Below are 14,611 nucleotides of genomic sequence, written 5' to 3'. Positions count from 1 at the left end.
TCTTTTCCTATTCGTAATAGGGGAAGAGTAACAGAGAAATGGGATTACATTAATACGGGGCGGAATAACAGAGGAATGGGAATTATAAAGGAATGAATTGAAAGGTTGATTGGGAAGGAGTAACGTCGGAAATTTTGGGTATTAATTATGGGATAAAAAATGGGGTCTATGGATGCAGTAACTTAAATAAAAAATCATCTAAAATATCATTAAGATTTTAAAAATAAAAGTTTTTAAATATGATACATTTACTTAAATATGTTACAATTACTTCAATATGTTGAACATATTTATATATGTTAAATTTATCTAAATATGTTAGAAGTTCTCTTTGTTAACCAAACTTTTTTTATATCAGTTGTCTAAATCTATTATACCTAATTCTATTATATTATAAATTGGAGAAGTTGATCAATCTCATTTCCATCAACAATTTTTTTTAAAAAAAAAATATTTGCAAACTCCAAAATTGAATAACAATTTGATATGTTTGTACAAAAAAATAATTTAATATGATCCAAATTTTTAAGATATGAAATCACTGCAACAAATAAAGTTGCAAGGTTACTAAAAAGTTAAAACTCCAGCAATCTCGAAAGACGCTAATAACAAACAACCATAAAAAAAAAAAAATCCTATAATAACAAGAGAAAATGGCTACAAAGAAAATAACTATTAAAAATTGCATAAAATTATCCTGGTCTCTTCACTTTCTTCAAATTTTAAGTTAATCCTTATGTTTTCTTTTATTATCATAGAAACTTTGACAAAATGAATTTGGTCTACTAATAGCCAAATGCTGCAAAATAAGAAATATTTTATTACTATATAATCTTAAAAATCAAGATCGCTTTCTATTCTAAAATACATACAACTTCATACGAACATATATAATTTAATTATGATGCAAACATTATTTCTTATTAAAATTTTTACTTTTTATTAAGTAGGAAAGATTAGGAAAAACTCCAAGAAAATAAGAGAAAAATCAACCCACCTCCGGAGACCATATAATCCATGATTATATGCCATAATTTGGCCACATCATCTCAAGATTATTTGTTTTTAAAATTGACTTTCTGACCAATTATTTTGTTTGACCTGGACTCTGCCTACAGGCTTTCTATAAAAATAAATGTTTACGAAGAAACTTATCATTAAGGCCATGTTTGTACAAGTTCCTTAAAGGTTCATTTGGTTATGGTATGTTAAATTATGGGTAATTTGACAATTCTTAGAAATTATTTATCTAGAAAATTAATTACAATTAAAAATCAAATATACCATATTTGGTTGATAGAAAATTATTCTCGAAAATAGTACTAGAAAAAGATTAGTATCTTTGGTTGGAGATAATCTTATATAGAAATATTATCAAATTTCTAATAATTTTCTTGAATAAATAAATTAAATAATGATATTATTTTTATTTAGTGCATTTATTGGCCATTTATGACCCACTTACATGTAGACTGTCAATATGGACCATTTTGAATATTGAAATATATTTACATGGTTTAGTAAATATTTTTAATAAATTATTCATATACCAAAATATATTTTTATTATAAATCAATATATTTTTGGTATATTAATAAATCCCATGTCAAATTTATTAAAAATAATAAATATTTATTAATTAATTAATTATGAAGAATTACTATTCATTACTAAATATATTAATATGTGAATTATATTATTATTTATAAATAATAATCTTAATAATTTAATATATTAATTAGAATAAATGAATTTAATATATTAATTAGAATAAATGAATTTATTATATTACTTAGAATAAATAATTAATATCATAATAATGAAAAATTAATATATAATTAATACGTTTATTGATATATTATAATTAATATATATATATATATAAAAATTATAAATACAAATAATTAATATAAATAGATAAGTATAATATTTAATTATATATGATAAATATAAATTATATTAATATAAATAATATATTAAATACTAAATACATATTAATATTTAGTATAATCAATGTACAATAAAGAATTAATATAATATAAGAATATATTTACATTATCTTAAGATAATATTAATATAATATAACTAATATAATATTAATATAATTAATATACTATTAATATAATATATTAATATAATAATATAATATTAATATAATATTAATATAATATAAATAGGGGTATTTATATGAAGCAATGATAATTTCAGAATATCTCCACTTGGTAATCTTGCATGAGAAAAAAGTATTCTTTGGTGGTATTTATTTTACTTTCTCTCTCAATAAAATAGGCATAAATTTCATCATTTATTTTACCATCTCTCTCATTCTATTTTCATATGAAATATAATAATCTGATATGGGATTTATTTTTTCATGCCAATTATCTCTAACCAAACGAACCAAATAGCTTTTTTTTAGCATGAAAATTCCTCAGCAACTAATTTTTCCCAAACATTCTTAAAATTGATGTGGGCTCATCCAAACCAATTATTTTGTTTGACCATGACTCTCCCTATAGGGTTCTTTTAGAAGAAAGAAATATTTGTGAAAAGTCTAATATTAAAGTTGTGCTCTACGAGAGAATGATCATACCAGCACTAATGCACCGGATTCCATCAGAAGGCTACTTTCTACTCATTCGTTAATAGCTGGCTTTCCCTTAAATTGTGAAACAATTCCATGTTCTCCATGTTGTTAACCACTAGATTGTATGGTAGTTCAAACATTATTGTAGTCCATATTGTAAAACAATTCCGTGTTCTCCATATTGTTAACCACTTCCACTCAAAAAAAACTAAATCAATCTATTAAGATTGAGGCCTACTATTTAGTAAGAAATGGAAAGAAATTGCTAAGAAAATTTATGTGAAAATAGCTAAGTCCGATTATTTTTGCAGGTATAGATGTTGGGATTATATTTAAAATATTTTAGTATATGATGATTATCTGCATGGACTCTAGCTACCGATATATTTTTTTCCAAAAATCAATTACAAAGAACCTGCTATTTAATTCACCTTCTCCGCATCCTTAACTAATGGATTTTATTTAAATTCAATGTAACTTGGTCTCTTCAAAAAGAAAAGTAAAGGGTTCAAGATAAGTTTGATATGAACCGTCGGATGTAAGCCAATCTTCCTTGGAGTGATTTAAGCTCTTTTAGGTTTTTTGGAGGCGGCATCTCCTGAGTTAAATTCCTTAATAGTCACTTTTATTATATAATCATTACTTGAACTCTTCCTAGCCCATGATTAATGGATGAAAAATGGAAAAGGAAATCCATAACAACTAGCTCTTCTTAAAATCCTAAGCCCTTTAAGAATCACTTATGGCAGATCTATTAAGGATCTTAACAATCTATAGATGTTGGAGCCAAAATGATCAATAATTATTAAATACATTCCACTCATAATTTATTTTTTATTTTATTTTTGAAGAATTTATTTGTTCTTCTAATATATAAATTTATATTTAAATTTTTATCAGGGTATCATTCTCATACTATACCTATTAAACAGAAAGGAGAGAGAAAGTTAGACCCTTCTTCAAAAATTTCAGAAAAAATGGAAAGAAACTTGTAGAAAATCAGAAAAAAAAAAAAGAAGAGTCCTCTTAAAAAAAAAATTAAAAGAAAGGTGTCCAAGAAGCTGCAATTTTATTTGGACTCTTCAAATATCCATTAGCAAGGAGTTAGAATTTTTTCTTTAATTATTTCTGTTATTTTTTTATACAATTATTTTAATTAAGTATTAACTTCTACCGGGGATAAGAAGGGTGACGGGAAGGGGGCTAATATTCTGAGAGAGATAACAATGACTTTATGGCTATTTAGGTTTCTGTGAGAGACGATGGGTATGAATGAGCATGTGATGGTGTTACTCTTGGTATGATATAAATTTATTAAATGTATAGATTTATTTTGTGCTAGAATAGTTTTATTGTGCATTAAAATAGAATTATTTGGATGCCGAATAATATACATGTATATTATTCTCTTTAAGATTTTTCATTAATTGAATTTATAAATTTATTTATTTATTTAGATGATATATTGCCAACACATCTTATACGAAGAAGTAGCTTGCAGGGGTAATTGCTCTAATTCTGTCTTCAGATTTCTTAAACAATATGTCTATGGATCTGAGCAAGTCGGGGAGATCAATTTTTCGAGTGAAATTCGATGGAAACTTATGGTCCATATCATTCTGAGATGCCACATTGCTCGCCTCGGTGCCATCCTGGACTCCCACAGAATAGCTCCCCTCCGCAACCTATGGTGAAGCCGAAGTCATATGCCCCCACCTCAAACCGGAGTCAGCTGCTGCTCATGGTTTGGATAAAATTATTTGACAGAACAATTTAATAGCACAGGCATTACAAAATTCGAAATTAGGTGTAAATATAAAATGAAGATCCAAAGCCTAATAGAATGATACATGCTGCCATTCAAAATCCGATCTGACAGGCGAACGAGCTGACCGGCAAGCTACTTTGCTCAATTGAGTTGGAGAAGCATGGCACGATGTTTGAACTGATCTTCTACTACAAAAAAGATCAAGAAATCGTCGGAACGTGTTCGACTAGGAACCCTGCACAGTTAGGATCGCATGATTCGCAAACAAGTAGTTGAGCATTTTTCGGATGTACCATAATCGTACACTTTTCTTACCTGCCGATTAGGTCAGCAACCAATCACGCTGATTGTTCAAAGATTTAATAGGCCATTGATTTCGCTGGACATACGTCGTCATCTGATTAGCGAACTAAGTTATTGGGCGAGATTTTAGAAACGGTTAACCCGAGCCACATCAATACACATCAAGATTGCGTCCAATAGTATATCCACTCTAATTAAAACTCCCTCTTATGTACTCCATATGCTAATTGTAACTTGAAAAAAAAGAAGAGCTAGTCACTGATACATGGTCCCAGACCTGAAATATTGGTTACGTAGGAATATTTTGATAAAAAAAAGGAGAGGGAAACGGGACCAAAGCCTCTACCTTTCTTCGGGATTAGTCGATAGATGTTGCGGCAAATGAAAAATTATACTAGAAGATGCCATCAGTCCGCACATATTTGCATCTGCAGGTTAATATTAACATCATATATAATAGTTGAGCCACAGAAAAACATGAGATATGATACTAATCAGATTTAAAATGCATATTCCAACATCCAAGAATCCCCCAAAATTTCTATTTTTCTCCTCTCTTTTAACCCAAACAACCCCAAACTTCAAGCTAAAGAACCACCACACTAACAGGTCTCCAACTGCAACAAATTCGAGTTCCAAACACAACAGATTTATTGCTCCTGCTTGCACAAGGCAAAACATGTCTACATTTTTAAATCAAACCTCCAAACAGGAAATTCCCCCTTCTATTTTAGAATTTCCTTTCCTGTATACGGGATCATTATGTTGAAGAACATTAATCTATCATGCATTAGACCTCATCATTTTCTCTGTTCCACCAACCAGCCATTTAGGTTTCATTGCATCCCCTCTTGCCTGGAGTTGCTCATTCAGGCAGGGCTCCAGGAAAGAATTGACAGAAGCTGGTTATGACTATCTTCTTCTTCCATGTAGTCTTCTTAAGAGTTGTATTTTGATGGAAAAAGCCATTGATTATCATGACAGTTCATCTCCAGAAAGTTTTCATGTTCTCATACAGCAACAGACTACATTCTTCAGATCCTCATCTGCAGAACAAAAACCACATCTTATTGCATCATAGGAAATCCAAGTATGCAATCAAATTCCAGCAGAATCAGTATTGCAACTTGCAAGGAAAAGGAACTTTACTGGGTGATTTGGGGAAGCCTCCAAATCATGTAAAGAATGAAAAATAGTTCTTTCCTCTATCTTAGATCAGTTGTCCAAATGAAAAAGGGCAATAAATTCCATCACCTCAGATCATCTTTCTTGTCTTTCCATAAAGTATCTCGAGTCTTGAAAGTGAAGCGGTTCGTTGCCCCAACATGACCAACCAGCCACCAATTCTCTAGCAAAAAGCTCAATACATTTCACAGGTTTGGTGCCTGGTATATGATCCCATAGTAGTTCTTAAGATGGTTAAGGTTTGACACAAGAAAGCAATGGAGCACACTAGATTATGTGAAGAACATAGTAACATGATATATGCTGTCTCAGATACTTCGTATGAAAAACAAAATCCACCAGCTAAATAAAGGATAGACAAATTAACATTTTTGAAGTAGATATGCTAAATAACAAGATGAAGAGTTTTTGCAAGAGAATCAGGGGGAATTTCTATATCAACTGCTATAGATGAGCAAACAGCTACTAATGGGCATTCCAAAAGCATGATTAGCTGATGGAGAATAATATTGAATCTTTCTTTTGATAATACACTCCCTTTATGATAATAAATGTGAATTCTAACAGCATGATTAACTGGTGGGAATTGATTATGTACTTCCCTCTGTGTTGGTTCCTGCGCTGCCTAAATGTGAGGAATTAATGAGTTAAATTAATAAATATTGTCAGTAAGCATGATAGAAAAACCACCTTCACATGCAATGTATGTGGAATTCATAGACAAGCTTAGGTTGCTCAAACATAGCAAGGGATTTCGTGTAGTAAATGGTGTCTTTAAGTGGTTCAAAATTAAACACATCTTCCAGCAGATTTAGAAGACCATATAGTTATACGTAACATTCGGAAATTTTGGCCAGTTACAGGCATGGATACTTCCTAAAGGGGGCTTCCTTGAGTGGACACCTGGAATGCTGATAATAACATGAGCATCTTCCAAATTAACTGCTGGTGTGCACTCTGAATTAATATTCTGCAATACATCACAAAATTTAAGCAAAATGTCTCTTTACATCCATGAAATGGAACATAGAAGTAGTAACCGCCATGAATACTCATAAGTGTACAGAAAAAAACCTCCATATTAATGTAGCCGAGTAGAAGGTATTCATATGGTCTATGATGAAATAAGTCCAATTCACCAATCAAGGACCCATCTGGTTTCACCTAAATCATGTTTCAGCATTAAATCAACTTCTCAGCCACCAGAGCAGAAATATAAATGTTGTAATCTGACAGAATGAACTGCTAATTCATATCCAGAAAGCAGAAAATATCTCAATGTGTACCACTTGTAGTATAGATCAAAAAAATAACCAGCATGATAGGGGATACACCAGTACGATAAATTTACCTTCAGCCAGTAACAGAGTGTGACATTGCTTACTCCCCAAGCAGGAAACAGATCTTTCTCAACAAACATACGCAGCTTCTCCCGGTTAGTCATCCATAAAGCCACAAGGGCACCTTCAGCATGAGCAAGTTCTTTAACAGGAAGGTACAGAAAGTATCGGTTGGGTAATGTAGGAAACCTACAACAAAAAGATCTATCACAGTCTCATCTCAATACCATTTAGCCTGGATGTGAGATACTGTACCAATATGACCAAAAATTATGGCAGGAAAATATTCTTTGTAGTTAAGTAGAACAAATAATTGATGGTCCTATCAAGCTTCGCAGAACAATAGTCCCATGGTTGGCGAAGTTTACATTCCACTTCAACTCTTCCAAATAAGAATCCCCAAGATAAAGCAATCAATATCTATGTATGGTAACTGTACAAAAAGATTTAAACTCAAAAATAATACTTAATAAGTGTATCGAAAGAGGTGCAACATAATTTAAAAAGTATATATATGCACATAATATTGAAAATTCAGGGTTAGACACATTAGGACATATAGCATACACTAAAGTACATTTTAATAATTATTCAAATTCCTGTTCCATCAATAAGTTATTATAAAGAAAGATATTTTGACCAACAATTAACAGGTTCCAAATATCATAAGCTGCTTGAGATTCTCTTCCTAGGAGATAGTGAACCAGGGGTTCATATCTCCATCCTGCTCTGTAGTTATCTGTGATGAAGCAGGATAATCTTAAAGAAGAAAAGAAAAACTGTATATTTAATGGTAGAAAACCTTGAATTAGATAACATGTCTTCATTGAGAACAAGAACATGTGATCAAATGATATAATCACATAAACAAGCTAGCGAACTAGAAAGATCGAAGCTTATCCATGTTAATCTGAAGATTCTGTTTTACATTTTGAAACACTTTATACTGGCTTTTATAAAATTAATGTTCTTCTTTTTTTCTTATTTATACTTTTTTTTTTGCTTCTGATATATGAAACAATCAAAAAATGTTCTTTAGGATTTCAAACAAGTTAAAATTTGCATGATGCAGCACGCAGGCTACTTTTGGCACAAGTATGCAAGTACATGATGGTATTTGATTCATCTAGCATGCACCAAAGAAATCTCGCATCTATTTTCGAAAATTAATCATAAAATTTATGAGCTTTTCGGTTCCTTAGAGATGTGTTCATACATAAAGATACATGCCTCAAGCATTAATAATCCTTTGGCAACGTAAAAGAAAACCAGAAAACAGTTCGACCAAATACATGTCATAATCTGCATGCAGAACATAAATACAAAACCATCAAGAAGGAAATGAGGGAAAATACACTGCTTTCTGGCGAACACTTCCGTTTTCCCATGGCGGATCAATGACAATGAGGTTAAAGCCCTGATCAGACTTAGCTGCATAAAAGATACGTATCCAGCATGTTATAAGGAAGTGGGGAAAAACAAGTTTGCTTTTGGTAGCGAGGAATCAAAAATATTAGAAAGCTGCAAAAGCGAATTCACTTTTAGTAGAAATACATTTGATTTACAGGCAAGACTCTGATTCATGAAAATTACCCGGGATGAGGTTGCGAATTTGTCTCAAGTCGGACTGCATGCCATTATACCATCAAAATTAACATGGATACACACGAAAATGTATAAATGAAAATGAAAATTAAGACAATACAGACTTGACAATAAAAAAACACAACTCACATCCCAACTATTTGGGGTTTATTTTGTGGATCCCGCTAAGGTAAGAATAAAACTAGAAAAGAACTTAAAACTTCACTTTAATCAATAATCAAAAAATGAATGACAACGCCAACTTCATACCATGTAGAAGCAGCTTCTTCCAGGTAATATGTACTGGCTGTTGTTGAATTCAGCCTCCACCTCATCATTTGTTTCATTGCTAATTAAGTTATTAAATAATGGAACCACTGTCCTCCCAACATGGTTGCCAAGCCATGAATCTGATAATTTACAAGGATAAAAAGTGTTATGGAATACTATAATATTTGGTAAAATGTCAATGTAACATGCACTCAAGGTCAGGAGTTTGAAAAGAAAACATCACTATATATGGAAAACAGAACATATCCAAGTATCATATGATAAGATTTACAAGGATATGCATTCACAAATTATAGTTATTTTCAGGGGCTCATACTCTAGATTCAAGTTACCCTAAAGCTGGAATTGAAGCCAGTGCTATATCTGCTCAACAAAAGGCTTATTCCAACTAATTGGGTGCTGAAGTGTTACTCCAGCTTTGCTATTCCACTTATAATTGGAAAGTCAAGAATGAAAGAACAAATAAATTGATCAATCACATTCAATTTATTAGGTGCCTATTGCACATGTATTATATGAAATGAAGAAGTTCACACCTATATGAATAGGTAAGCTAAGACAGGATTAGCAGATTATATAGTTTCTCATCCCTAGAAAGTGAAGCACATTTTGCAAAGAACAAAAATGGGAACAAAGACGATATCGAGATGGTCAGAGCAATCTTTTTTGATGATATCAGTTGGTTACTCATCTGAAGGAATATATGCAGTATGAAGACAATAAGGTTCCACTTTTTTACATCTATCAAAAAGCAAAAAAAAAGTGGACCAGCTGAATGTATATGATATATGCATATGAAATGTAATTGTGAGCATGTTAGCATGCCTAAACTCTGCAATGGAGCTTCCGGCAAAATTCAGCTTACAAGTTGGATGTTGTGGCTGCTATAGCAATTTCGGCCAAAACAGCTATGCTTATTCTAGTGGCGCTATATAGCACTTGGATATGAAGCAGCTGATATGGTGGAAAAAACTTCTATACCAGGGAGCAAGCAATTTATTCCATAGAGGGCTGGATTAATACCCAATTGGATCGGTCCAAGGAGTTTAAAGCATGGGCTGCTCTAGTTATTTCAGGCACTAGCCAAATGAAGAATGTGAGAGAGAAGGAGAAACAGAAGTGAGGAAGATGGCGGCCCTCTTCAACCCCTTCCCCCTTTGGCGCTCCCTTGCCAATGCATTGTAGCTGGCAGACCACCATGGACACCAAAGCAGGCTTGACCTAAAAATGCTGGATCTGTTTCATCTTCACACAGAAGGAAACCAAAGAATCACAGCAAAACATTGATGAGATTGAATCAGCGGAATTAGGCAAGGAGGAGGAGAACAAGGAGGCATATGATGAGATGGATGACTTGGACACCTCTAGTTCTAAAGCTCAAGGAGTAGACCACTCAGTACTAGCAGATGATGACTGATCATTAAGATAGTCAAATTTGACATTTAACTTTTTTGTCTAGATCTTAGAGAAGTCTATTATCTATTGATGATAATGTTTTGCTTGGTGAATTTGTAATATGATTCTGGAGATTTTCTTCTATAGTTGATATTATGTGATTGCAGATATTTTTATCTTATGAATGATGTTACTATGTTTAGTGGATGATGATATCTGTCATTAGATTATGGACCTTAAGTTATATGGATGTTAACATAATATTATGGTGTTAAGTGTACGATGTCTTATAGCTTTGACCTTGGTTTTTTTTTTTGAATTATCTTTCGCATGAAGTTGATGTAAAATATTGTCTTTGATACTAAGCAAGAATAGTATTCATTGAATAGTATTCATATGTTTTAGCAGTCCATTTACATATCACTTGCTATCCACTATGAAACCCCTTGACTACTATGTGCCCGCTATCCACTTTTTGATACATTGATTAGGACTTGAATTGATGCGAGACTATCCAGAGGCATAAAATGTAACTAGCTAAAGCATGTTACTTCAGCATAAGTGGTCTGCTTCGACATTGAATTAAGCGGTTGTTCTTTGCTTTCGAAGGATCCATGAAATGAGATGATGGACAAGAAGGTTGTAATGTCTGCTCTTAGATCCTAAAGTCAACATTGGATCAAGCGGTTGTTCTTTGCTTTCAAAGTGCCCATAAATGAGATGATAGGCAAGAAAGATGTAATGTCAGCTCTTAGATCCTAGAGTCGCTAGATCACCATTTGAATTAGCATCAATAAGATTAACAATGGAAAATTTTATCAAGTGTCAGCAAAAAGAGGGTGGCATGGGAACAACATTAAAATCACCCCCTCTCATTGATGGAGTTGTAACATCAAAAACACCTCAACACATTATGGGAACTACCTCTTCATCCTACACCTAGCTCCTCTCATATCAAATCTCTATATATGAATCATTAAGGTCCCATAGCATTATCAAGTCTGAAAAATCACTTTTTTAGTACATCAAGACAAGAACAATAGAGAGTTCCACTCTCCACTAGTTTTCAAATACATTGTGGTGCATGGAAACCTTTTATTCAACTACCCACTAGCAATCAAATCTTCCAATTTTCGTCTTTCAACTTAGTTTCAAACTTATACATATTCCATGTCAATCCCTTCAGCGCATGAACTGTCAAGATTGTTTTCTTGATTAGTTATCTCACTGTCTTTTCCTTCATATAACAAACTCATGATAGTCCACAAAAGGACAAAGCTTTGGCAAACAAATGTTTAGAATTTCTGCTGGGAGAAGAAAGATCTTTGTAATGACCATGACTCATGGTCATCTTGTAGGTTCAGAGGAAAAAAAAGTCATCTTTAGCATTTTTAACATACTTTTATTTAATAAACTATATTATGCTTGGGCATTTGAAGTGTCAATTTAGTTGTTTTAGTTAAAAGAATTTTTAACATGTTTCAGCTTTTTCTGACTAAAATATATTATTTAATGAGTGTGAGTTGGCAAGGAGTAGGAGGCCCACATGAATGCTTTTAAGTTTTAATTTTTGCATTTTCACACTTTCTGCATCACAGTTGAGACTTTCTCTTTGGAAGGAAACTCCAAGATAATGGAATCCTACCTCTCAAGTTCCCATATCAGGAAGGAAATATCCTTGGAGCATCCAAATACCGGCAAGAGTGGACTTGCGCACCGATCATACCTGGGAGAGGGGTGAGAAAGTCTTTTAAACACATTGATGGATGCACCAAGATTTTAATTCTTTTAAATACATCTATGGATGCACCATGATAGACAGTGAGTCACAGGTCATGATCACAAGAACCCATTTGAACTTCTATATTTTCAAACAAATACATTATGATTGATAATTTTAGTTGTTATTTATTCATTCTTTAACATTCATCCATAACAATTATGATGATTATTTTCTTTTGATACTTTTAAACTGCAGGAGCGTAACTGCTTTATAGCAGTTTTAGACACTAATTTTCTGGTTTGTCATGATTGTCTCCGATACAGTTAGCTGAGCAGATACTCTTAGAACATTGGATCTATCTAAACTTAGACTGTTGAAAAAGTAACCTTATTTACTAGTTCCTTTCAAATATCTAAGGACCCTGAGTAACACAGTCCATTTGAACCAATCTTGTTGACTAACATATCCATCAAGTCTTCCTACAGGATCAGAAATGTAAGACCCAGTATGCTTTCCTAAATATCTCAAGCAAAAGCAATGTAAGAGTAGTTCAGTTGAGATGCACCTCCTTTATTGTTCTTTACAAGTTTTACAGCAGGATCATGTGTGTCTAACCAATTCACACTTGAATTGATCAGGCTGTTCAAGAACCTTTTCTATGCAATGAAACTGGGTTCTGTCAAGTCCTAAAGGAGGTTCACAAATTTCAACTCCTAAGTCCTCCATAACACAGTTACTAGGAAGAAACTACATAACTTCACTTAATATGTTGGTGTTGGTTCCAAGGATCAATATATCATCTACATAAAGAAAGATTGCATCATTGTCATTTTGTAATTTCTAATAGAGACATTTCTCATTTCAAATACCATAAACCCATTGGAAAGTACGATTTGGCCGACCTTTCTTTAGGTTTAAGGCCATTAAAAGATTTTATCATAATCATTAACTAGTCTAATGCTTCGTTGCTCTAATGCTTCAAATAAAAAACATGTTCTGACACTACCATCGTAACATCTGAAATAATTCGATCCCCAAATTTTAGACAGCAACAAGCTAAAATTTTTGCTTCATCTAAAACTTCTTTTATAAACCTCATGCTTCACAAACAATCAGAAAAACATAGCCAAATGCTTCAATGAGAAAAGAAGTCCAAGCCTTTCCACTCAAACATTAATCACCCGGACAAGCTTATGCAACTCTCTTAACATTTCAATCGGAAACCCTGACCTTCTCCTTCATGTGACTTGGGAAAACAAAGAGCAATCTCATAGAGTGGCGCTTGCCAATGGCTTCCAAGCTCAATAAAATTCTTTTCTTCAGTTTCACCATCATGTGTAAATTCCTCGCACTTGACTAATTTCGGAAGAAACGCTTGAAGCCCGGCAACTTCAAGAAAAGCTCTGTGTGCTTTGAGTAACAAAGATTTCGCTTCCTGCTAGGAATCAGAACTAAAATGAAAACTTTTCAAAAGAAATGGGAAAAAAATACAGAGAGAAAGAGGGAAAGGCGGAGGAGGAGAGACGCTTCCTGGTAAAAATCAAAATTAAAAATGAAAACTTTACCAAAAAAATGCGACGAGAAACACAGACACACACATAACACAGAGAGAGAGAGGAGGCGGATTACTTGATGGCGTTTCTCCGCGGACTTTTCTCTCTCGTTTAGATCGCGAGGCCTCTTCTTTCGCTTCCTCTTCTTCTTCGAAATCGAGGGGGCATTATCTTCTTCTTCTACTCTTTCTCGATCCGTAGATTGGAAGGAACGGGAGTAGTAGGCGGAGGGAGAAACCCCAAAGCGGGAGTAGGAATCGTTGAGGAGGCGAACGGGATCTACGAAGACCACCTTCGATCCATCCAGGCGGTAGATACCAGAATCCAAGAAGGATTTGAACTCCTCAGAGATACTTTCCTCCATTTCCTTTTTCCCTCCTTTGGAAGCTGAAAGTTTCGGGGGACGCCCAAAGGAGGGTTTAAAGGTGGGAAGAACAAGAAGAAGACCGGAAGCTCAGGTTCAAACAAAGACCAGGAAGGAGGGTTTCGGTCGGATCAAACCGTCCGGGCTTGGATGCGGTCACATCCAAATTTGGGTCCAATTTGGATATTCTGAAAATCCGCAGTATCAAAATTAATATTTGGTAGTTTGATGATGTATCCAATGATTCCTCCAGATAAGAGGAAAAAAACTTCAAGTGTTTGACAGGAGACATGTTCAAGTTTTTGGATGTAAACATGACTCTTTTTTCAGGAATTTTTTTTTGTCACACTTACAAATAACATTTATATGTTATTTTTTTGGTTAACTATATTTTTTAATGTTTAATTGAAAAATAAAAAGTAATAATATGTTTGAATATGCTTAGGTACTTGTACTTAACTTTAATTATGGCGCATCTTTTGATTTTAGGATCTCTTTTTGTTATATACTTAACCATC

General features: G+C 33.1%; 1 protein-coding gene across 1 annotated transcript; it reads right to left on the bottom strand.

Moving 5' to 3' along the window:
- Positions 1 to 5,087: 5,087 nt before the first annotated feature.
- LOC120107785 (methyltransferase-like protein 2) lies at positions 5,088 to 14,163 on the bottom strand. Its single transcript, XM_039121240.1, has 10 exons — positions 13,806 to 14,163; positions 13,407 to 13,611; positions 9,038 to 9,177; positions 8,777 to 8,810; positions 8,539 to 8,614; positions 7,195 to 7,372; positions 6,918 to 7,007; positions 6,717 to 6,813; positions 5,913 to 6,067; positions 5,088 to 5,704 (listed from the first exon to the last, which is right to left on the bottom strand). The coding sequence occupies exons 1-9, from the start codon at positions 14,091 to 14,093 to the stop codon at positions 5,919 to 5,921; spliced, it is 1,257 nt and encodes a 418-aa protein (XP_038977168.1). The 5' UTR covers positions 14,094 to 14,163; the 3' UTR covers positions 5,088 to 5,704; positions 5,913 to 5,918.
- Between the last annotated feature and the right edge of the window lie 448 nt (positions 14,164 to 14,611).

The sequence above is a fragment of the Phoenix dactylifera genome, unplaced genomic scaffold (assembly GCF_009389715.1).
Source record: "Phoenix dactylifera cultivar Barhee BC4 unplaced genomic scaffold, palm_55x_up_171113_PBpolish2nd_filt_p 001019F, whole genome shotgun sequence".
Taxonomy (NCBI): domain Eukaryota; kingdom Viridiplantae; phylum Streptophyta; class Magnoliopsida; order Arecales; family Arecaceae; genus Phoenix; species Phoenix dactylifera.
Note: the sequence above shows the minus strand (reverse complement) of the source record. Positions and strands in the feature narration are given on the sequence as shown.

Coding starts and splice junctions, on each gene's coding strand:
- LOC120107785 (XM_039121240.1), bottom strand. CDS start 14,093: ATGGAGGAAAGTATCTCTGAGGAGTTCAAATCCTTCTTGGATTCTGGT. Junction 8,811..9,037: donor GAAGAAGCTGCTTCTACATG/GTATGAAGTTGG, acceptor AATGGCATGCAG/TCCGACTTGAGACAAATTCG. Junction 7,008..7,194: donor CACTCTGTTACTGGCTGAAG/GTAAATTTATCG, acceptor AACATGATTTAG/GTGAAACCAGATGGGTCCTT.